Source organism: Monopterus albus, unplaced genomic scaffold, assembly GCF_001952655.1.
Source record: "Monopterus albus unplaced genomic scaffold, M_albus_1.0 scaffold13.1, whole genome shotgun sequence".
Lineage (NCBI taxonomy): Eukaryota > Metazoa > Chordata > Actinopteri > Synbranchiformes > Synbranchidae > Monopterus > Monopterus albus.
Genome location: NW_018127893.1, coordinates 682,022 through 703,606, shown reverse-complemented (window position 1 = coordinate 703,606; position 21,585 = coordinate 682,022). Strand labels below are relative to the sequence as shown.

Below are 21,585 nucleotides of genomic sequence, written 5' to 3'. Positions count from 1 at the left end.
TCCGCCTCTCGCCCAATGTCAGATGGACCCTGTTCAGGATAAGCAGTATAGATAATGGATAGATCTATTAATCTGCCAGTTATTTCCTCAGTTACTCAATTAATTGCTTGGCCCAAAAATATCAGAAAACTATATGGAAGGAATAAGAGGAAGAATTCACTGTGTACACTGGGGGTCAGGAGGGGCCCAGGAACAAATATCTTGCTCTGGGGCTCCCTAAGAAGTTATTCTATTCACATATCCATCTATCTAAATATACTGTGCTGAGAGGGGTCTAGTGGCCCACCTGTAAGAAAGTAATGAAAGTGTCATGTACTTTCTCTGTCATATATTCAATAATAAAAACTGTGCCTAAGTGAAATTCAATCTTCCTAGGGAATGCATTTCTAAATGCATATGTTAAAATGCTATTTTTCAATAAATAAACATGCATTTTAAACATAAAAATGACCAAATACCACAGTAGTTTTCATACTATACCTTGAGGCTGTGGTGATTAAATATACAATAGGTCTACTTGGATTGCAGCAGACAATTGACCTGCTGCAGCGTCTCCATGGCAATAACAATAAACATTCACAACCGGCTAGGAGCTTGCTATCATTACCGCTAGTCAAGCACTAGCTCTACAGGTTTGTTTTCTGTTGTATTTTAGCTATTTTCTGTAGTATTTCAGCCAACAAAAGTAGTAGTGATGAAGAAGAAGAAAGTCGCTAAAGGAAAGAAAGCGAAGCCCGGGTAAGTGACTACATTTGTACACCTTTTTGCTGCATTGACTTCACTGCAGCAAAAACGTCAAACCAAATGTTACTTTTGTCACAGGAAAGGAAAGCTGAAAAGCAAACAGGGGCCAAAAGCGGACAAAGAGCTGGAGGTCGAAAAGGCCAAAGCCAACGCTGCCCTCTGGGACCTGAGGTTACAAGTCACCGACAAGTCTCTCGTGCAGTACCGCGAGGTTTGTCGCAAATTGGCACGCGCCAATGATGAACTCACTAATCAACTGTACCGCGCGGAGAAAGACGCCATCGATATAACAGACTATTTGAAGAGAGAAGATGCAGCGAAAGAGAAGAAGGTCGAGAAGTAACATTACTATGTGTTTATGTGTACCTCGAGTGATGACCTCGATCGTTTTTTAAACATTCTGTCATTTTAATAGATCAATATGCTGCAGCAAACCCTCAAAAGTCAAGAGGCACTAGCACACGAGGAGCAAAACAAACTGGTGAGTTCGTTTAAGACACAGCCACGAGAGAAGTGCCTCTCGAGCTTCCATTTAGCCCGCAATACAAGCGCAAGCTAGCATATTGACAAAATAAAAGGTGTGAACCGGAAATCATGCAGTTACCGTGCATAAAGTACAGCGTAGAAACCGGTCAAACAGGCACAGGAAAACAGTTTTTAGTTGAGACTTGAAAGTGTTAGAGTTGTGGCACATTTAAGGTCATCGTAGAGTATAAAATCTAACAGCAGCTTCACTCTGTTTGGTTCTGACCCAAGGTTCTACCAGCAGACTGCTTCCTAAAGATCTCAAAGCCCTGTTGGGTTTGTATTCTTCAGGGAGATCAGAAATGTTATCATTGACTGACCACTACTCTTTCTAGTCAAGATCAAACTATCAAATTGAAATGACAAAATTTAAGTGGCTTTACTAGACACCCCCACCCCAAAAGTAGAAAAAGCTTTTACTTTTTTGCCAGCAGCTGTTTTCCATCTCCCAGCCCTTACTTCATGCTAGTCAAATTGAGTCCAAAAAGCTTCTGAGGAGGAAATAAAGAGGCATGGTCTGGACCAACTTGAAACATCCCTATTTTAGACATGTATGGAAATGTCACATATGTTCATTTGGTAAAAAAAAATAAAAATGCTGTGGTATGACTGACTCTAAAGATGTGATTTCAAGACATTTTATTCACAGTCCTTTTTCTCATTGTGAAGTGATAAAATGGTTCATTGTGCAAATTGACTTAGCTAATGGAAACTACTCCACCAAAGGCACTAAAGGGAAGCAAATGCCCTCACTTTTGTCTTAAGGAGAGACATAATGAAACTGTTGAGAAATTGAGTCATCCAAATAATTATAGTATAAAGACTTCTTCAGCTGCAGTTACTGCACAAGAATGCTTGCAACACTACCCAACTTTAACATGGTAAACATTTTTAAAGGTGATTATTAGATCACAGAGACTGAAAATTGCATATGATGCAAACCAGCTTGTGTAAATACTGTAGATTGGTGCATCAGTATATAGACGGGTGACAAATGAAAGCAAAAAGCAACATAAAGTGTCTCCATAAGGTGTCGGGCTGCCAGAACAGCTTCAGTCCATCTCAGCATTGATTCTACAAATCTCTGAACTCTGTTGGAGGGATGAACACATTCTTCCAAAAGATATTCCCTCGTCTGCTGTTTCGATAATGGTGGTAGAGAGCACTGTCTAACACATCAGTCCAAATTCTCTCATAGGTGTTCAACTGGGTTGTGATCTGATGATTCTGGAGACCATAGCATACAAGTCGCCTCAGTTTCATCCTCAACAAACTATTCAGTGGCCTCTTGTGCCCTATGGATGACGGCATTGTCATCCTGGAGGAGACCACTCATTCATCCGGGGTTTTCCTTTAATTCGTCAGCTGTCTGCAGATCAGCATACACAGAGTTAATTGAAAAGTAACGATTAGACCTAAACTTGTAATCAGATTGTTGATAACCCCTTATTTAGTTGTCATGTACATGTTGGTGGGTGTGTGTTTTGCTACTCTCTCATGACTTTGGTCACTTTTTTTGCCCAGACTGGCTTTTCCACAGTAGCATCTTGAGGTATTTAGCTTGACTGATCCTGTGCTTAAGTCGGTTTGCAAACGAGTACGGCCTGTGTGAACTTGGGGACAAAAATCTTCTTCCCTAGCTAATGCAAACCGCACTTAGGGGAATTTTATGGGAATTTTGCAGCAGCAGAATAGAAGCGGAATTTTGCAGAATACTGTAGGTATTCAGATGCATTTTAAGGCATGCATTTAATATGCAGAATGTTGTTTGTCTAAAGTTATGATTGGTTTCAACAGGTCGAAGATTACACACTTCAAATTAATGAGATGAAGGAGCTGTTCAGAAAGAAGTCCAGTGATTTTAACATGATCCAGGATGGAATGAGAAAAATGAAGGAGTTTGAGAAGAAGAAAATCCAGATGGAGCAGGAGCTCAGTGATGTAAGAAGAAACACACGATGAAATGCTTCTTGTGTCAGGGTGTTAAAATGCTACCAGTAACTATGACCTCTTTATTTTGTAGATGAGAGAAAGCATGGATATTGCTGCCAAGGAGCATAGGGAAAACCTAAACAAGATGGAGTATAAATTCTTCAAAGAAAAGGTATCAAGTCTAAAAGCATCACCTAAACTATTCCTCCAGTGTGGAAGAAAATGGCAAATGTGACATTATTGTGGGGAAAACAGATTTGAAAATGTATCAGTTGTAAAGATCTGGCCTTCTGTCAGTGAACCATGGATGAGAGATGGGGATTAAAATAGCTAACCTAGTAGCTGATACTGTAAATCTCCCTGCAGGCTTGCCTGGAGAGGGAAGCTGAGCAAATGATAGCGCTGGTGGAGCAGAGGGCCCACAATGAAGCCATTGTGTGAGTGTGTTTCTGCTGTATCTTCACAATGTAATTTTGGTCTATAAATTGCACTTTCAAAGAAAAAATAATTTACTCTCGCAGCCATTTATGTATAGTATATAAATATATACAATTACAACTAATGTTCTTTTCTTGACCACGCTGGTTCTTCATGTTCACGATAGTAAGCCAATGATCACATTCTCAGCCTACACACTTCTCCTGTAGGGAGATGTGTGGAACACCATAGTTTATTTCTTTTTAGGCCCTTGGGATGTGTATTTGACCTCTGCTCTGTTTAGTTATTTTCTACAGCTCATAAAACATCAACATTGATACTGGTGTGGTCCTGCCGGTTTGGTCTTACTGTCAGCAATTGAATTAATTTTGAACACACTGAGGCTGTCTTTAAATCCCAAGTACAATGGCCCAGTTAATTCACTTTTTAGTGTAAGAACCAAGAAACTAAAAGAGGTGTGTCATATGCTCTCCTCACAGTCAAAGCCTTGACCACCTTGACTAATAAACAATCTTAAAATATTTCATAAAGCATTTTTGTTTGACTAGGAACAATTTGTGCAGGTTAAATAAATCTGAAGTCCCTACAGTGCTGTCAGTCAGAAAATTAAGATTCATAAGGACATGTTTATAATTAAACATTTCTCAGTGGTTCATGTGTTTGCACTGTAAACTGTTTAGGCAGCTGGACGATGCCTCACACTCAGTGTTCAAGGAGAATGTTCGTCTCACTGAAGCTCTGAAATATCACATAAAGGAGGCAGAAGACCTGCAGAAATTGTCAAACACTCTGGAAAAGGAAAATGCCTCACTGGCCCTGGACAAGGTATGTTCGAGCAGTAGGATAGCAAACAGCAGTGTTAATCTGAGGCACCGGGTGTCCTTGGAAAGAGACCACTCATCTCTATAAAGTCATTTTCAGTCATTTCAGCTATAAACACTTGTCATATCTGTGCAGAATATATTTCAGGTGGTTTTTCCCCCTGTGGTGTTTACTTGTGCTGACCTTGTGTATTTTGCTTGTGGTCCCTCTTATACCCCCCCCACCCTTGACTACTACTCATCCTCTCAGTGGTCAGTGGTTGTGGTGAGTTTCCACTGGTGTATGGGTTCAAATTCAGTGGCTTCACCTTCACAGGTTTCTGGCCCTGATTTTGTTTGAGACAAATAAATGATGTGCACATTAATCTTACCTTTGCTGACAGTTAATCAAGGGAGTAAATCCACCTTGTTGAAGTTTTGGTCACTCAGCAGCACAGGCTACCACACAAATCATTATCTGTTCTAGCTCTGTTTTGGTATGAAAATGAAAGCATGTTCTAAAGGTAGCTCAACATCGTCCACTTCACCACTGTACTCTTCTTTCTGCTCACCCAGAGCATGTTTGAGTTGCTGGTAAAGAAGAATGCAGCTGACATGGAGGCCCAAAAAGATGAGATATCTAAACTGAGGACCAAGGTGGCTACTCTGGAGCAGGCCTTAGACCTAAAAGCTGGGAAACCTGAGCAAGAGGAAAAAAAGAAGGAGAAGATGCTGGTTAGAACCCAGGCCAGCCAGGTGGAGCTGCAGAAGCTGCAGAGGGTCCTTGCCATGCGGGAGAGGGAATTGGGGCACCTCAAGCGGCTAGCGGGCACCATTGTAGAGCAGCGCACAGAGCTGGAGCAGTTCTTCCATGAGGCACTGGCTCAGGTGAAGCAGGAGATCATGGCCAGTAGGCTGCAATACAAAACAGAGGCACTAAAGGCTTATCACTGCAGGCTGAGAGAAGCCACAGCAGGGAGGTTAAAGTTCCCACCCATCCGCACTTTCCATAAAAGCCCCCACAGCACCAACTCTGTCTATTCAGATATGGATGCAGCTGCGATGTGGTAGGTCCACTTCCCATCATCTTCGTGACTTGTACTGCTGTGTACGTCTTTGTGATAGTTTTAAAACACATTTTTATGTTTTTGTTAAGCAAGATGGTGAGTCAAGATGTTTGTTTACAACACAACAGGCAGTATGTTTGCAACCATTTGAATGAGCATCAGAGGGTCCACAGTATCTTTGAACTGGTCCTTTCTCAGAACCCAGTCTGGTGCGAATTACAACACAAAACCTAGGACATGAACAGGACAGGACATGGACAATAAAACAATGGTTAATAGGTGAAACAGAGGAATATAAGCAAGTATATAATGAGAGGACAGGTCGTGTGCAGGTGTGGTGTGTGTGTGTGCTTCCAGTTTAAGGTGGAGGAAGGGGGGTGGGGCAGGCAGAGAGTAATGATTTAGTGATTTTGTTCACTTTCCACTGTCGGAGTTGGAGCATTGCTCACAGAAAGAAGGTTCAGGGTTTGAGCTCCGTCCAGCCTGGTGCCTTTCTATGCGAAGTTTGCATGGTCTCCTAAATTGGCGATGTGAGTGTGTGTGGTTGTCTATGTGATAGACTGGCAACCTGTCCAGGGTGTACCCCGCCTCTCCCTCAGTGTCACCTGGGATAAGGGGTATAGATAATGGATGGATAGAAACATTGTAACTGGTTGGAAGTTTGGCACTTGTAGGCAACTTTCTTTTTTGATATTGTGTTTGTCATTTTGGCTTTCTTGTTTTTCCATTAGAAGCGTGAAGTTAACGAATCAAGTGATTTAAATGATTTCTCTGTGAGTGCTGTGGTAAACATTGAATACAGTTAACTTGTGGAAGAAATTTTCATTTTAACTGTAGCAGTTTGGCCAGTGAGTAGGTGGTTGTTCTAGCAATTGAAATCATTTATCTTATTTAATAGAGGGGTGCAGTTGAGATTAAAAAGCTCTGACAGTCTGGGGGAAATATTGATACCTAAATATGTAATGTTGCCAGAGTGGAGTGAGAGGAGAGAGTCTTGAGCTGCGGAGTCCCAGGCGATGTTCAGTTATCTGCTTGATCAGTATGTTTTTTTGCATTCTCATTTGTTGTAATTTCATAACAGGAAGTATCTGAAGAGCTGGGCAGTGCGTGGTGGAGCGTAGCAGATCATAGTAGAGCACAGCCCTGGGTGATGTGTCTAGTGTTCTTATCCAGTGGATGGGTGACTCTCCACTATCAGATTTTGTAGATTCTGAATAGAAATGTCCAGTGCACTATGCTGAATGCTTTGTGTGTGTGTGAGTGTCTAATGATCTAAGTATGGCTTTGGTTTTTGTACCATGAGAGTAAGTTAAATAATCTACAGATCTTATCGGATTCATTGTTGTTATTTATGAAGCTTGTTTGATCTGATTTTAATTCCTCGAGTTTATTAACACCAAATCACATTTTGCTCATTCAGTGTTCATCTCGCTCTTCATGGTTTATCTTAATACAACCTATATATGTAAGTCAGTTTGTACAGTAGTACAGGTTAACATTCATTTTCATTCCATGCGCCTGTTTTTTAGGACACATCGACTAGGCAGCAAAGTTGAAATCTCAGATCTCACTTGGGAGCAGAAGGAACAAGTGCTCAGGCTTCTCTTTGCTAAAATGAATGGACAGAAGGAAAGGTAAAAAAACAAACCCAGTTTAATGTTTGTCAGCAAAGACTTGATGGTTGCTTGTTCACCACTTATTGATTTAATCTTAGGTAGTACGTGAAAGTCCATTCATACTCCCCTAAAATGTCTGCATCAGTTACCTCTTATAGACAAAATTCAGTAAACATGTAGTGACGCCTCCCTCTTTTTAATGTTTTAAACAGACATTTTCTTAGAGGATACCATAAAACATCAGCTAGGCTTCAACCAATTTTCTTTTCCATCCAGCTACTTAAAAAGAATGGGGGGGTAAAAAGAGAGTTTGGGCACAATAGTAAAAATAGGCCCAGCCACAGAGTCGTGTGCTTGGAAACAAACATCTGGTCATGTCAATTTGCTTTCAGCCTGTTGGCCCCTCATCACTACACTAGCAGTTTATTTTATTCTTTGAACACTTGCGGTCAGAAAGCAGCTGGTTACATAATTCTCAGAAAGGGTGTGCAGGAAATCTAGATGCAGGGGGGCATGGCAGGCGAGTGGAGATGTATATTAATGTTAACAGTGGTCTGGCACACAGTCAAGTAGACTAGCACAGAGCATTTGGTAATTCAGAGTTGGTGTCCAAGTCAATGTGCCTTGTGTTAACCTGGAGTAATCCCTTTTCAAGATAGACTGCAGCCCTTCATGAATAGACAAGCAATGCTAAAACATGGCTTTTCACTTAGGTTCTGTGTTTAACTGCAACTGTGTATGTTCCTGATAGGAAAACCAGCAGACATCTGGCTTTGTCTGCTTCCTCAGAGAAGCGCCTTATTGACAGTGATGCTGCTGGGTAAGATACTAAAGGAATGTATGAGAATAAATGTTATACTCCATCTTTTCAGTTGCAAAGCCTGTGCAGATATTTTTGGTCTTGCATTCCATGTTTATCTGAAAAAGAACCTGCTGTGAGAACATCAGTGCTTACATGTGATTTATCAAAACACTTGCTTTTTGGCATTGCATAATGATGACTGTCTTCCAGAATTAGAGAGGAGCTTTCCCCAGCAGCCTTCATCACCCAGGCGCCTGAGTCTGTTCTGCCCTCGATCCCAAACATCCTTCCAGATATACACATCGCATGACCTCTGTGTGGCCTCTACATTGCACATCATACTTTGGGTTTGTTTGCCTCTGTTTTGTCCTCTTCCCACAGAATGTCAGTCATGTGTTTACTAGAATACAATACGTTTGGCCTCATCAGAAATCTTACCATGCGGGTAAACTCACCAGCCACTTTATTGGGTACACTTGTATGCAATTCAATGCAACACTTCCACCTTAACATCTGTGTTTATGAAGCTCAAGATGTGTTTTTGGTAAAATTGTCATAACTGTGTTGATTATAATTGGTCATAGTTAAAGGTGATGTACTGGACTGCATTATATTCAGAGGTGCCTGTATTTTTGTTTTCCCCAGCTACATACATGAAGGTCAGAATATTAGGAATGCCTCTGAATATAATGTAGTCCAGTACAACATGACTGAATTTATACATTCATGACAATTTCACTAAAAACAAACATTTTGAGCTTTATAAACAGATGTTAAGGTGGAAGTGTTGTACAGGTGTACTTATTAAAATGGCCAGTGAGTGAGTACACATATGGCTTGTGATTCCTTGCTTTCAAACATTTAGCCTGTTTAAAGATCATTTCAATCAGTTAGGAAGTACTTTTTGACTATGGTCCAGGTAATATACAAAATCTGTAAATAATTGGATGGTGGGCCACGGGGGGGTGGGTACAATGCAGTGTGTCCATGGCAACCTTCATTCATGGAGATTATGCACACTCCACTCGAAGTAAGTACACAGGTTTTGATGCAAATTTTATTTGAGGAAATGACATTGCTCCAAACAAACATTGCTGAAGCTCAGTGGTTTACATTTTCAGAGCTTCTATACATGTTTAGTATTAAATCATTGAGGGGAGGGGAGTTCTATAATATACTTTAACTATTCACATTGAACTTAAGTCTGTTCTGTGCCCAAAAGAAGGGTTAATTATTGTAGGTGTTGTGGTTTATCTGACTGAAGAGCAGCACTCTAAGCCTTTAGCGGCCCATAGTGGGCATGGTAACTGCAGGGCTTTGCAAAGTAGCATCTTCAGCTTTCCATTGTGAAGTTACAGTTTTGAGTTGTGTGTAAAACTGGATGCCCTGGAGAGAAAAATAAAAACATTTACATCATTAACTGCCACGTTTTCCTTTATACCTGTAATAACAGGACACAGTAGTTTGCTTGGTACCTGTTTGCCGTAGAAGTTCACATCCCCTCTGAAGGATCCTCTTGAGCCCGTAAAGGAGAACATTGGCAGCGGCACAGGAATGGGAACATTGACTCCAACCTGCAGAAAACAAGTATTGTCCCTTTCATCTCCATAAATGTAAGTTTTGTAAAACAATTCCCCGAATTCCCAAATTGCTAGGATAAGTTAGATGCAGATGATGAGATGCTGTTTAAAAAAACAAGCGGACATGATCACATGGCTAAACTTGTGGCTTATATATTTGAAAGCGCAGCATGCTCTTATGAAAGGGAGGAAGAACTAAATAAACCATTTTGTTATGAAGGCAATAGTGGCATAGCATGCTTGGTTTAGAATGTTTGAAACAGCAAGAATAAGTTTGGACACTAAGACCTTTTGGCAAGGGAAAGAAAAAAAAAAGGAAAAGTAGATGTTTGTTGCACGGAGGTTTGGACAGGAGTACAGCACATGGCCTGCACAGCATTCCCCGACATGTGAACAGCAAACACAGGGCATAGCTAGGCTCCACAAGCAAACAGGGTAAAAAAAACTAGCCATATTTATGCTTAAACAGTGAACAGGACCCTAGGAATCCCTTCAGTTTAATTTTAAGATTTCCCCTCCTTGAACACTACCCGGAAAATTGTCTGTGTCCCCGTTTTCATTTAACAGACATATTTGTAGTAGCTATTTCTAGTCCTGCCTGGTGGAGGGAAGGGGGATGCCGAAGGTGTGTATTTTAAGTTAGAAGCAAACAAGGCTATACTTGACATGGAACATTATTTTTTTTGGGTATGTGAAGGTTTTCAGTCTGAAGTGTAATGTGCTCACTGTTGAGAGCTGCTGCATGGACATGACAGAGGGATGTTAATGTCTCCATTCTCCCAAAACAACGCTTTCAGAGGCTCTAGCATCTCACCTGGCCCACATCCACATCGTGAGTGTATTTGCGTGCAGTGGCGCCATTTGTGGTGAAGATAGCTGTACCATTGCCATAAGGGTTTCTGTTAACCAAACTGATGGCATCATCTAGAGTGTCTGCCTCAAGAACAACCAACACAGGACCAAAGATCTCTTCAGTGTAGCACTTCATCTCAGGCTGCGAAAGAACAAGGGTGAACACTTTCACTAGTAGTTCAGTTAATGGTACTCGGATCCAAATGTATATTAATGTGCACTTAAAGATATAAACCCACATACTGTGACATTGCTGAGGATGGTGGGACCCACAAAGTTGCCTTCCTCATAACCCTTGACCTTAACGTTTCGGCCATCCAGAAGCAACTTTGCTCCCTCATCCACCCCACTCTGAATCAGACTGCAGACTCTCTGCTTGGCCTGGGGAGAGATTAGAGGCCCCACATCTGCACCAGGCTGGTCTCCTAGCAGGACCCCAGAAACAACGAGCTGTAAGGTTACATGCTATGGCACTCATGTGATGTAAACATGCAAAAGCCACGATGGACATCATGAGACACTCCCTAAAAAATGGATACTTAGACAGGAAACCCCTACTACACAAATGAGTTATCACTGCAAACATGGAGATAAAAATTCTATTTTACTTCATATCACTTTCCTTTCTCAAAGACTTTGATGCTCTGAGTCGCTATTTAGGCCTGAGCCGCAGAATCTTGCCACAAATTTCCAGCATGGCTGACTCAACAAGCTCCCTCTCTCCCAGCTGACTCCAGTGTGAAGTTCCACCAGAGCAAAAAGGCGAGAGGTGTGGTTAGGGCGGCGTGGGTGGCCCCAAGATGACTAAACCAAAGGCCCTTGGGGGAACAGGAGTTTTAGGACAAACAGAGGTGAAGGGCAATGGCGAGCATACCTGCATTCACGCACAGACCCTTGGCACGTTCGACCAGCTCTGGCAGCCAGCTCCGTGCCTCACCCACCAAGATGGCTGTGGACAGAGCCATGCAGCGCTGTCCCGCTGCCCCGAACGCTGCACCCACAAGTTGGTTCAGAGTGTTCTCTTTGTTGGCATCAGGCATCACCACACCATGGTTCTTGGCTCCCTGCAGTACACTAGTAGTGGTTAGCTTTCTGTTTGATCTCCACATTACAGCAACTGTGAGAACATTATGTCAGGAAATTATAAACAAATGACCTACTACACATTTTAAATAATAAACCTATCCAAATTTTAGTCCATGTGACAGGATTAATAGACAAATTTTAAAAAAGTGAGGAGCAGCAACAATAGGGTCCAAAGTACAACAGCCTGTTAGCCAATGCTGCCACCTTCTGGACACTTATAGTAAGTCAGACATTATACTTGCACTGCATTATCATTTGACACTCACCATGTTTGACTGAACCCTCTTGCCATTTTTAGAGCCCCTCTCGTATATATACTCCCCGGCTCGGTTTGAGCCAACAAAGCTGATTGACCTGATGGCTGGATGGTCACAGATGAATTTCACAGCTGTGACAGACAAAAACTATTAGACATCTTTTAATCAGCCACAGTAATAAACAACCATAAACAACCAAAAGCTGTGTGAGACTGCATTACACACAATATCATGCAGTTAACCCAAGGTATAAAAAAAACTGTTAGGTTTCTGGTCTGTTCTGAAATAAAATAGAAAAATCATTAAGAAACGAAACTGGGTTTATACATGTCTCATTTTTGACAGTGACCAATGTACCCCCAAAATGTCACTGAATGTTTGTTTTAGTTTGATATGGGGCTGCAGCTAAGGCTTGTTATTATTGAATCTCCTGAAAGTTGTTTCACCTATAAAATGTCAAAAAATGGTAAAGATGGACAATTTGTCAGCTAAATCAACTTACTTTAGTCCAACTAACAATTCTAAACCTACGTGTATTCTGCTTATCTTAAAAAATCCACCAGAGTAGCTTTAACTTGGACTTTTGCTTTGATAATTGACTAGGAATTAATCAATTGTGAAATATTTGTATAGTGACTAATCAGTTCAGTGCTACTTGTGTTTGAAAGAAGGACACAGTGAACTGGACATATTTGATAAACGATTCACAGATTTAGGGGTTCATTTCAGAACCTGGGATTCTGTATGTCATGTTATTGAGCGGAGATGTCAAATCTCAATGTGGCTCATTAATATACAGTAGCATCTGAATACTTTGAAGCCACTGGATGTTCGTCAGATACACTACTTTGTACTTATACTTTAGGTGTAGAATAGATTCAGACACAAAATGGCAAATTCTGTTACCAGGCTAAAGTAACAGAACCAAACTCTTACCGTCATGTTGGCCGTGAATGACATTGAGCGTCCCATCTGGAGCACCAGCATCCTGCAGCAGCTTGGCCAACAGCATGGTGCAGGTTGGTACCCGCTCCGAAGGCTTCATCAGGTAGGTGTTGCCGCACACCATACCCATGGGGAACATCCACAGAGGGATCATGGCAGGGAAGTTGAAGGGGGCGATGCCGGCACACACCCCGAGGGGCAAGCGGTATGTATGGGTGTCCATGTCCTTGGTGATGGAGGGCAGGGTTTCCCCTAGCATCAGAAAGGTAATGCTGCAGGCATGCTCCACAACCTCTGCCAAAAAAAAAAGTGGTAAACAAGTTAATTTGGTTTGTATTTTGCAGTTGTCAAGCAATGAAAGAAGAATTTGATACCACTGTATTAATCCACATATTTCATACAAAAATGGCCAAAAAAAAAATGGAATAATGTTAACATTCTTCTTTAAAGATATTTCACCATTTTATCTTATCCTGTCAGAGAACTAGTACAACTCATTAACCATTCAGGCTGTGACAAACATTTGCATGTTGTGTAAGATTTCAATCTATTTGATGGCCTTTGTAACAGCATTTCTGTGCAAGTGTGAGTGAGAAACTTACGCAGTCCTCTGAACACATCCCCCTCTGCATCTGCAAGGGTCTTTCCCTGTTCCAGTGTGATGGCCTTGGCAAGTTCTTTCTGAAACACAAGCCAATCCTCATGAATCTTTTGTATTCAATTTCAGCTTTAATTTGAACTAATGTGCAAAAGTGTAAAAAGGTCAAATGTGACATGTTCAACTTTACAGAAGAGGATCTGGGCCACTGTACAAAAGTTATGAGTTCTGACTTTTTCTAAGAATTCTGACTGAGAAATAAGTCAGAATGCTTAGAAAAGAGTGAGAACTCAAATTCTGTACAGTGGCCCAGATCCTCTTCGATACAACTTAAATGCAACTGAACAAGTGTAATGAGTCTCCAGTAGCACCGTAACCCTTTGACTTACGATGTTGTCCTTGATAAGCTGCTGATAGCGCAGAAAAACCTGCTGCCGAGCCAAGATGGAGGTGTCAGACCACGACCGAAAGGCTTTGGAACACGAGTCCACAGCAGCCAACATCTCCGACTTGGTAGCTTTGGGTACACGTGCAATCACCTCATTGGTAGCCTGCAGAGAAGGGGAAAAAAAAAACAAAAGATGGCCATCAGGATGAGCCATTTTACAGCATTAATACTCTTCTTTTCAGGGGATGTTTTAGTCCAGTAAAAGTTAGATAAGTTAATCCTAGCAGATATACAACAAAGATGTGGGTTTTCATAAATGTGTAGTTCAGAGTTTATTAGAAACAAATGACACTGAATCTTTGATGATGTGCTGTTATGGATGTAAGAAATGTTTCTCTTTGACCAGTGAAGATTGATATTTTGCTATTATTTAACTTTGATTTGATTTATTTATTCTTTCAAGCATGTAAAGACAGTTGATATGTCAACACATAATTTTACACATATCCAACAAATGCTAATCCAATATCAATTTGCTTATACCTAGTACATGCTTGAATGGAGTAGGAAGAAGTCAGACTTATCCACTTAATTTTCATGTGACATTAACAGGTCACTTTGGACCTAACAACAAAGCAAAACACAATACCTGTAATAAAAGCTGTTCAACCACAGAAAAAAGTTCGTACAACAGGCACTCACATAAACATCATGTAACTGGTTAAGTAACTCCTCAGTTCCCTGCCATGAGCCATATTATCAGTATCAAACCACAGCAAAGATTCATGAAGGTGTTTTTTTTGTGATCCCACCTGGGGAAATACTTACAGGATTGTGAATATCCAGCCAATCTGAAGTACTGGATTCAACAAATTTGCCATCGATAAACAGTTTAGTGGTGGGCTGTGAGGAGAAATGTTAGTCAGCACATTTATGTATGACATACAATATAAACTACAGCAGCAGACAATTAAGTGTGCACTGTTTCAACTCACAACTGAGGAGGAGTAGCACATAGAGCCAGCTTTAAGTGGGACCTGAGAAAGAAACAGCATGGAATGTGAAATCATTCCAAAAGGCATAAGATTAGTCAGCAACTCCTAAGTGTGGCGTCATGAAAAGGCCTGAAGGTGACAAACTGGAGTGGACTGGAAGAAATGAATGCAGTCCAGCCAGTAAGTGAGAAGTTTTGCAACTACAATGTAACGTTATATGCAAACGCTCAGGCAGCCCAGCTGCTTTGCACTATAGGGATGTTGTACAGACTGCAAATAAAACTGCAACTATCAAATGTGATATCAGAAGTGAAACGACTTAATTTGAGAAATAAATCTCTCCGTAAAGCAATCCAGACCCAAATCCTACAGAACGACACCTTGTACTCTGTAAACAATGTGGCATGGTCAAACCTGCTTATTTGCAACTAAGGAGAATTTTAACGCTTGAACACTTTTACCTTTGACTTTAGCACTGATCTTAATACTGTTGACGCCATGGTGGAAACGTCCTAGGCCGACTCGATTTGGAAAAACGTCAGGTCAGACGGTGACCACCTGCCAGCAGAACAGCTCTCTGCAGCTTTGTCCTGCAGGAGGTGTACTTCCTGTGGGCGGGCTCTGAGGAAATCTAACGCCTGCTATTGGCTTCGTGTCTGCACTCCCATAAACAACGTGACATGATTGGTTCACTCTGGGTGTATTTTATCCAATCATTATTTTGGATTTTAGATCGTCCCGCCTTATCCTAGCTACTCAACTAGCTATTGGATGAAAGCATTGAACTAGCTTCATTTTGCCAGCTGGAAGTTATATAAGCAGTATCTGAATAGTTTATGACCGTGAGACGTGTTACATTCTCAACATCTAGCGTTACTCAGTTACTATATGGATATATATTATCCACATCATAGGGGACAAGAAGTGGGATTTTACTGTGAAATGTGCAGGACATAAATCGACGACTCTTTCAGCAAACAGTAGAGCTCATCTTAAACATAGCGTTAGGTGATACCGTCACAACAATGTCCTTAGCTAGCCTTGCCAAGGTACTGTAATAAAACTATTCGTTGCTTTCCAAGTGTGTGCGCGCACCAGGACTCTAATATGAAACATACGAAGCATAAATGTTGCATAGTCATAGGCCAAAGAGTAGGTAGGAGGGAGTGCAGGAGCACATCCCATTGGCTGCTGGAATGTGGTCAACTGCAGAAAAACTGCTTGCAATAGATGATTGAGTCTAGTTGAGTAAAATCTAAAACCAAAGAGACATGGCAACCCAAACTAAGGTGAACAAGTAGATGTGTGGAACGTAGGCTATAAGTATGTCAAGGGGAAGTGCAAAGTGCTTTCCACAGACTGACTGTGTTGTGTTTTGTTTCTGTTTAGCCAATTCTTCATGGATACTTCCGAAGCTCCTGCTCCTGGAGGGTTCGCATTGGTAAGGCATGCCACAGCATTTATTTGCTTAGCTGTTTAAACACTTTTAACATAATTATCTAACTTTTTGTGCACCAGCTTTTGCTCTTAAAGGTATCGAATATGACCAGGTTCCAGTCAATCTAATCCAAGACGGGGGTCAGCAGGTACAGAGATTCACAGGGTCCATATCATTGCAGAGATGACATGCTGTGCATTATCTAGGGTGGAGTCAGCTAAAATAGGCCAGTACCTAATTTTTATGTTTTTTATATTTACAAAAAAAGACGTTTTTTTTTTCTTCAATTTCAACTTTGAGTGTCAAAACATATTTCTTTGTTGGTAATTAGCTTATTAGTGATGAGTGACATTTGCTCTGCCATGCTCACTTGCCATGTAGTTTCTTTGAGAGACTTTAATCTAAACTCTGCCCTGTCCACATCAGCAAACTTAGAACAATCAAAACTCTTGATACTTGTCAAGTGGTGTTGTAGTTACAGTGTAAGGTCAGTCACTGTGACCGGTTATAAAGTTTTAAAGAGCTAATACACCAGAGTGTTATTTGGCCCATTTTAGCTGAATCCACCCTACAGTATATCTAATGCATTATAGCATGATACCATGTTATGTTATTGGCTATTAGTGAGACAAACGCTGTAAAAAAATCTCACAAAGGGTCTCTGTCCACTCAAGCACACAGAGCAGTTCAAAACATTAAACCCCATGCAACAAGTGCCTGCAGTGGAAATTGATGGCTTCACATTTTCGCAGTCAGTGAGTCTAAATACTCGTCTTTGTCATCTTACAAAACATTTTTTATGCAGGTAGCTTACTCTAATGAGAATTTCTTGCTCACACAGCTGGCAGTGATCCAGTACATCGATGAGACCAGACCCGGGCCTCGGCTCCTTCCAGCAGACTCAAAGAAACGCGCCCAGGTCCGAATGATAAGTGATCTCATTGCCTCTGGGATACAGCCTCTGCAGGTGAGAAGAGCACAGACTAAATGTTGTTTGCCTTAATGCTCCAATCATGGAGCACAAGCAGATGAGATGAAGACAGTCAGAGATGTATTGCTGTGTTTGTTCATAAAAGTCAAATGTTCAGATGTGGCTTGATAAAATAATAGAGCCATTGAATGTCATAACAAAGGGAACTTCACATTATTAATTCTTAATTGTTTCAGAATTTGCATGTAATCCAGAAGATAGGAGCAGACAAAGTGCACTGGGCGCAATATTTCATTGAACGTGGTTTTCAAGGTTGGTGGACACCTGTTTTCTTATCTGTACATTGTTACCATCACAAACATTTACAATATTACTTGTGCACACCTTTTGCTCTTTTCCAGCTCTTGAGCCGATTCTGAAGCAGACTGCAGGGAAATACTGTGTGGGTGATGAGGTAAGAGTGTGGACATTGTATCGGAGCTTAACAGTATGATATGCAGAAGATATTTACCATGGGGGTCATTTCTTACCTTTTAGATATCCATGGCTGACATCTGCCTGGTTCCACAGGTCTACAATGCAGAGAGGTAAGGTCACAGTGAACAAGAATACATCAGCATGTTCTAGCATTTTGTACTTGAGTTACACTCTTGCACTTCACTATGAATGTTCAATAATAATAATAATAATAAATAATAATGATCAGTCCATTATCCAGGCCCTGCTGATCTTTAGACACCCTGTACAGAGAAGTATTAACTGTTTCTCTCGTCTCTACAGGTTCAAAGTGGATGTCGGGCAGTATCCAACTATCAAAAAGATAAATCAAACCTTAGTTGAGATTGAAGCTTTCAAAGTGAGCCACCCATCTTGCCAACCTGACACACCTGCTGATATTCATGCATGAAACAGCTCAGCAGCTCTCACAGTGATGCAACTTTGTACCTTAAATAAAATGCTTTGGAAACAGTTTGTTTTAAGCAAGTAAACTGAGTTTAATGTTTATTAGCACTTTTAATATAAATTTTAACTTGATCCATTTTCTCAGTCTTTCATTTTACTGTCAAATACATGCGGATATGTGGGGAAGAGGTAAAGGACAAAGTGATGTGCAAAACATGCATATCAGGGATTTGTTATGCAAAATGCAACACCTGCCCACTGCTTGCCACATATTGCCTGCGTATGGAGGGTTAGTCAAGACTAAACTGCAGACTGTCATAAAAATTACAATGAAGAAACTGAAGCAATAACAAAACAGATCCACTACAAAAGATTAAATCTGCTGTCCTGTTTGGATTTCTTCCCTGATGAATCCATCATTTATCACCAGGAATCTCCACTGTGCATTTGACTGCGTCATTGTAGAAGGTGCCAGAGCAGTTTGACCCGCCGAACACCAGCAAAGTGCAATGGATGTCACCGTTTTCACCCTGTTCATGCTTCTCAGTGTCTGTTAGAATAGAGCAGCTCAAACTTATCATGCTGTGTCCTGCCCGAGGCTTGGAGGACAGCAGAGGACATGCCACTGAACTCCACATGTTGGTATCTGAGGAGAATTCCAGACAGAACAACCGCATGTATGTGACTCAAAAGAAACTTCTGTCTTAATGCCAAACAATTGTGGACTAAATTGGATCACAGTGATACAGTAGTATATGATTTGCCATCTATAATCACATGGAAGCGGCACAAATAAAGTACTCACCAGTGTTGAATACATGTACGTCCTGCAGGGCTCCAATTGTACTGCAACCTCCACCAACTAAAATCCTATTGTCTGAAACCGGGAGCGCTGCATGAAACCTGTCCATGTACAGGCAAGGAAGATTTTAACATACAATATGGGCCATTTCTGTTCTAAAGGCAGCCTTTACATATTTGAAAACCACTCATTTCTATTATTTCATTTATAGCAAAAAAAGAAAAATTAACAGTGCAGAAAGATGCCATCATCTTTTAGCGAGGATACAATAAACCTTTATTAAAATAGATCAAATTTAAATTCAGTTCTGGCTGAGAAACCACATGGCTACACTGATGACCTGTCAAGATTAATTAGTTCAGTACCCACCCTCGAGCCAGCGGTGGCATGTTCCCACACTTCACAGCTGTGTACTCCATGAATCCTTCCCTCATTTAAGGAAAACAATGATCAGTGGAAATCTGGACAGAAAATTATCCCTTGATGCCATCATTTAATCCTCATCATACCTAGATCTAAAACATGGAGATCGTTAAGGTAGGTTGCAGTCCTTCGGCCACCGAATATTAACAACCTCTGTGAGAGAAGCGTGGCTGTGTGTCTGTGCAGTACAAGCATAACGTTATTCCTGAAGGAAATTTAGGACAGTAAGTTTACTGGAGCTGCTTTTGAAAGGAACACTAACCCAAACCTGGGCAGAGGCCTGTCCCCGTCCACAATAGGCTGGTACCACAGTTCAAACTCTGGGTTGAAGATGTACAGAGAATTACTACAGGATTTCTCCCCAGAAGAATGGCTCGGCCGAACTCCGCCGAAAACAAAAAGCTCTTTCTTATAAAAGGTTGCAGAGTGGTATGCCAGAGTTGGAATGTTCCCTTTTGTCTACAACAGGGTAAATCCACAAAAAAAAAAAAAAGTTTCCTACATCTCTGAGTATTTGATAAGAAATACAACAGATTTACAACAAACCCACAGTGACAAGTTTCCACTTCCAGGTCAGAGTACTGAGGATATAGAGCTCACTGTAGCACTGCCTCTCCCTCAGGCCACCATAAACAAAGACTGCCTTAGAGTCTGGGTCATAGGTAGCAGAGTGTCCTTGGGCGCATGGTGGTACAGGTCCAGAAGCAGAGGAGCTCATGGGGGACCATATTTCATTGTCTGGGAAGAGTTCAGGTAAGCAAATGTTAAAATGCACTTCAAAATAAGTATTTCACATGATCTTCAGAGCTGTACACATTTGTTGTTTTATGGACATAGACCAATTAATGTCCAATTAATGTTTGCATGGCCACTGACCTAACTCGAGCTTCCACAGGGAGTCCTTGCAGTAGTTCTGATCTGCAGTCTGCCCTCCAATGAGGATGGCAGTGCCAGGGTCACTTAGACACATCGTGTGGTTCCATCTCATTGTTGGGCTCACTAAAACTAATCAAGGCGAGACTGCTGTCAAAACCCATGTTGTGTCTTCAAATGAGACCACAATGGTTGTAATGCTTTTGTTCCTGACCTTCTCTGTTCTCAGTCTTTATCTGCTCACTTGTTTCTTTTTCGCTGTTCATTGTGGACAGCCTCCTTCTCTTGGGGGTTGAAACCTGGTCTATGTCATCAGCGAGGCTGTCCATGTCCTCTGCTCTCCGTGTCAGCTGGCCTCTCTTGCCAATGACTGCATGTCTAGGAGTCTCATCCTTTTAGCAGTACAGAGCACATAAAAGAATGCATTAATTTACCTCAACATGCAGACACGTATACATTCTCAAGCATGACTCTTTACCTTAGGCCAGGCTTGGGCTTTATCTCCCACTCTGAAATCACTGGTGTCTATTTTATTCACTTGGATTTCAGCATAGCAAACACTGTCGCCCAGGTGTGAGATGTTGGGAGTTATCTGCAAGGACTTAAATGAACAATTACAAGACATCAGAACAAAGTGAGGACTGCTAGAGCACAAATTTAACCCTTAATCTCACCATTTCATTTTCAGTACTTTGGTGTAACGTGCTGGAGAGATCCGTTTCTTCGTGCTGTTCTGGGAACAGACATTTTCTTTTAACCAGAGGAGTACTGCTGAGGACACTGGTTTTATTCTCTGGCTGAGCACAGGAAGTAATTGCACAAAACAAACAGTGATTACTACTTTAATATGGATAGTTATGAGACACAGTAAAGATTTAGAATATTTAAGAGCATTTTCCTTATTAACAGGGGTCAGGTAACTTATTTACTTCACACATTGTGAGCACAATCTTGCCATAGACTCCTTTCCTGCCCCTCTCCGCTGCCCCTGTGATAATATCACCGCTCCATTCACCCTCCCAGGTCAGGCACCTGCATTCAAAGACAAGCTCACCAATTTACACTTAAGTTTGATTTGTGGAAAGTAGTTAGGGACTTTCCTCCACATACCTGGCTTGAGATGTCAGAGTCCCAATTTTCTGGGCCGGCACCTCTGCACTGACCAGCACCTCGACTGAGATTGTTGTCTTGCTGCATTTCCACTCTCCAAGACCAAAGATGACCAGCTGTTTAGGAAGAGGCAGCGGGATGTGGACTTGGAAGCACCTTCGGTTAGATTTGCTGCGGAGCGTAAGAGTCGGTCAACGTGTTTGAATGGGCGTGAAAAGAGTTGTGCGCGGGTTTTCGAGAACGCATACCTGATGAACTGACGGGGAGCGTCACGCATGGACCAAAGAACGTAAAAATGCATGCCCCCCATGGTGCTGCAGAATCAGAGTTGACTCGTCCAGACAAAAAAAAAAACTCTGCTGCTGTTCATAATAGGCACAACCCGGAACTCCAGTAGAGGCCCCTGATTGGCTGAGTCGATCTCGAGACCTCAGTAAACGCACCTGTGACGCAGTACAATTAATTTCAGTTTTAGGTATG

The 21,585-nt window shown here is 41.5% G+C and overlaps 4 protein-coding genes across 11 annotated transcripts; 2 read left to right on the top strand and 2 right to left on the bottom strand.

Moving 5' to 3' along the window:
- Positions 1 to 560: 560 nt before the first annotated feature.
- bbof1a (basal body orientation factor 1a) lies at positions 561 to 8,575 on the top strand. The gene is made up of 11 exons (XM_020590779.1): positions 561 to 738; positions 823 to 1,075; positions 1,160 to 1,225; positions 3,067 to 3,210; positions 3,293 to 3,373; positions 3,568 to 3,638; positions 4,320 to 4,464; positions 5,016 to 5,506; positions 7,036 to 7,140; positions 7,874 to 7,942; positions 8,135 to 8,575. The coding sequence occupies exons 1-11, from the start codon at positions 695 to 697 to the stop codon at positions 8,232 to 8,234; spliced, it is 1,569 nt and encodes a 522-aa protein (XP_020446435.1). The 5' UTR covers positions 561 to 694; the 3' UTR covers positions 8,235 to 8,575.
- A 93-nt stretch (positions 8,576 to 8,668) lies between these two features.
- aldh6a1 (aldehyde dehydrogenase 6 family, member A1) lies at positions 8,669 to 17,624 on the bottom strand. Of its 2 annotated transcripts, XM_020591051.1 has the most exons (13): positions 17,525 to 17,624; positions 16,878 to 17,024; positions 14,626 to 14,667; positions 14,459 to 14,533; positions 13,632 to 13,793; positions 13,247 to 13,325; positions 12,636 to 12,938; positions 11,709 to 11,830; positions 11,231 to 11,420; positions 10,600 to 10,781; positions 10,319 to 10,498; positions 9,400 to 9,498; positions 8,669 to 9,310 (listed from the first exon to the last, which is right to left on the bottom strand). In XM_020591051.1, exons 3-13 carry the CDS (start codon positions 14,644 to 14,646, stop codon positions 9,206 to 9,208), a joined length of 1,518 nt encoding a protein of 505 aa, XP_020446707.1. In that variant the 5' UTR covers positions 14,647 to 14,667; positions 16,878 to 17,024; positions 17,525 to 17,624; the 3' UTR covers positions 8,669 to 9,205. The 2 variants fall into 2 exon arrangements, with proteins under 2 accessions (XP_020446707.1, XP_020446706.1); XM_020591050.1 differs by lacking the exons at positions 16,878 to 17,024; positions 17,525 to 17,624 and adding an exon at positions 15,087 to 15,265.
- Positions 14,741 to 18,257, top strand: gstz1 (glutathione S-transferase zeta 1). 3 transcript variants are annotated; one of them, XM_020591054.1, is made up of 9 exons: positions 14,741 to 14,805; positions 16,015 to 16,066; positions 16,144 to 16,211; positions 16,738 to 16,818; positions 16,905 to 17,030; positions 17,231 to 17,306; positions 17,396 to 17,448; positions 17,532 to 17,581; positions 17,775 to 18,257. In XM_020591054.1, the coding sequence occupies exons 1-9, from the start codon at positions 14,788 to 14,790 to the stop codon at positions 17,899 to 17,901; spliced, it is 651 nt and encodes a 216-aa protein (XP_020446710.1). In that variant the 5' UTR covers positions 14,741 to 14,787; the 3' UTR covers positions 17,902 to 18,257. The 3 variants fall into 3 exon arrangements, with proteins under 3 accessions (XP_020446710.1, XP_020446708.1, XP_020446709.1); XM_020591052.1 differs by lacking the exon at positions 14,741 to 14,805 and adding an exon at positions 15,412 to 15,674; XM_020591053.1 differs by lacking the exon at positions 14,741 to 14,805 and adding an exon at positions 15,690 to 15,914.
- On the bottom strand, positions 17,965 to 21,519 carry LOC109955158 (rab9 effector protein with kelch motifs). 5 transcript variants are annotated; one of them, XM_020591047.1, is made up of 13 exons: positions 21,354 to 21,519; positions 21,106 to 21,276; positions 20,925 to 21,027; positions 20,670 to 20,792; positions 20,474 to 20,587; positions 20,210 to 20,387; positions 19,999 to 20,127; positions 19,673 to 19,860; positions 19,385 to 19,581; positions 19,209 to 19,300; positions 19,069 to 19,123; positions 18,703 to 18,800; positions 17,965 to 18,543 (listed from the first exon to the last, which is right to left on the bottom strand). In XM_020591047.1, the coding sequence occupies exons 1-13, from the start codon at positions 21,413 to 21,415 to the stop codon at positions 18,314 to 18,316; spliced, it is 1,740 nt and encodes a 579-aa protein (XP_020446703.1). In that variant the 5' UTR covers positions 21,416 to 21,519; the 3' UTR covers positions 17,965 to 18,313. The 5 variants fall into 5 exon arrangements, with proteins under 5 accessions (XP_020446703.1, XP_020446702.1, XP_020446701.1 ...); XM_020591046.1 differs by having other exon boundaries at positions 19,391 to 19,581; positions 20,474 to 20,596; positions 21,354 to 21,518; XM_020591045.1 differs by having other exon boundaries at positions 20,474 to 20,596; positions 21,354 to 21,517.
- Positions 21,520 to 21,585: the final 66 nt, after the last annotated feature.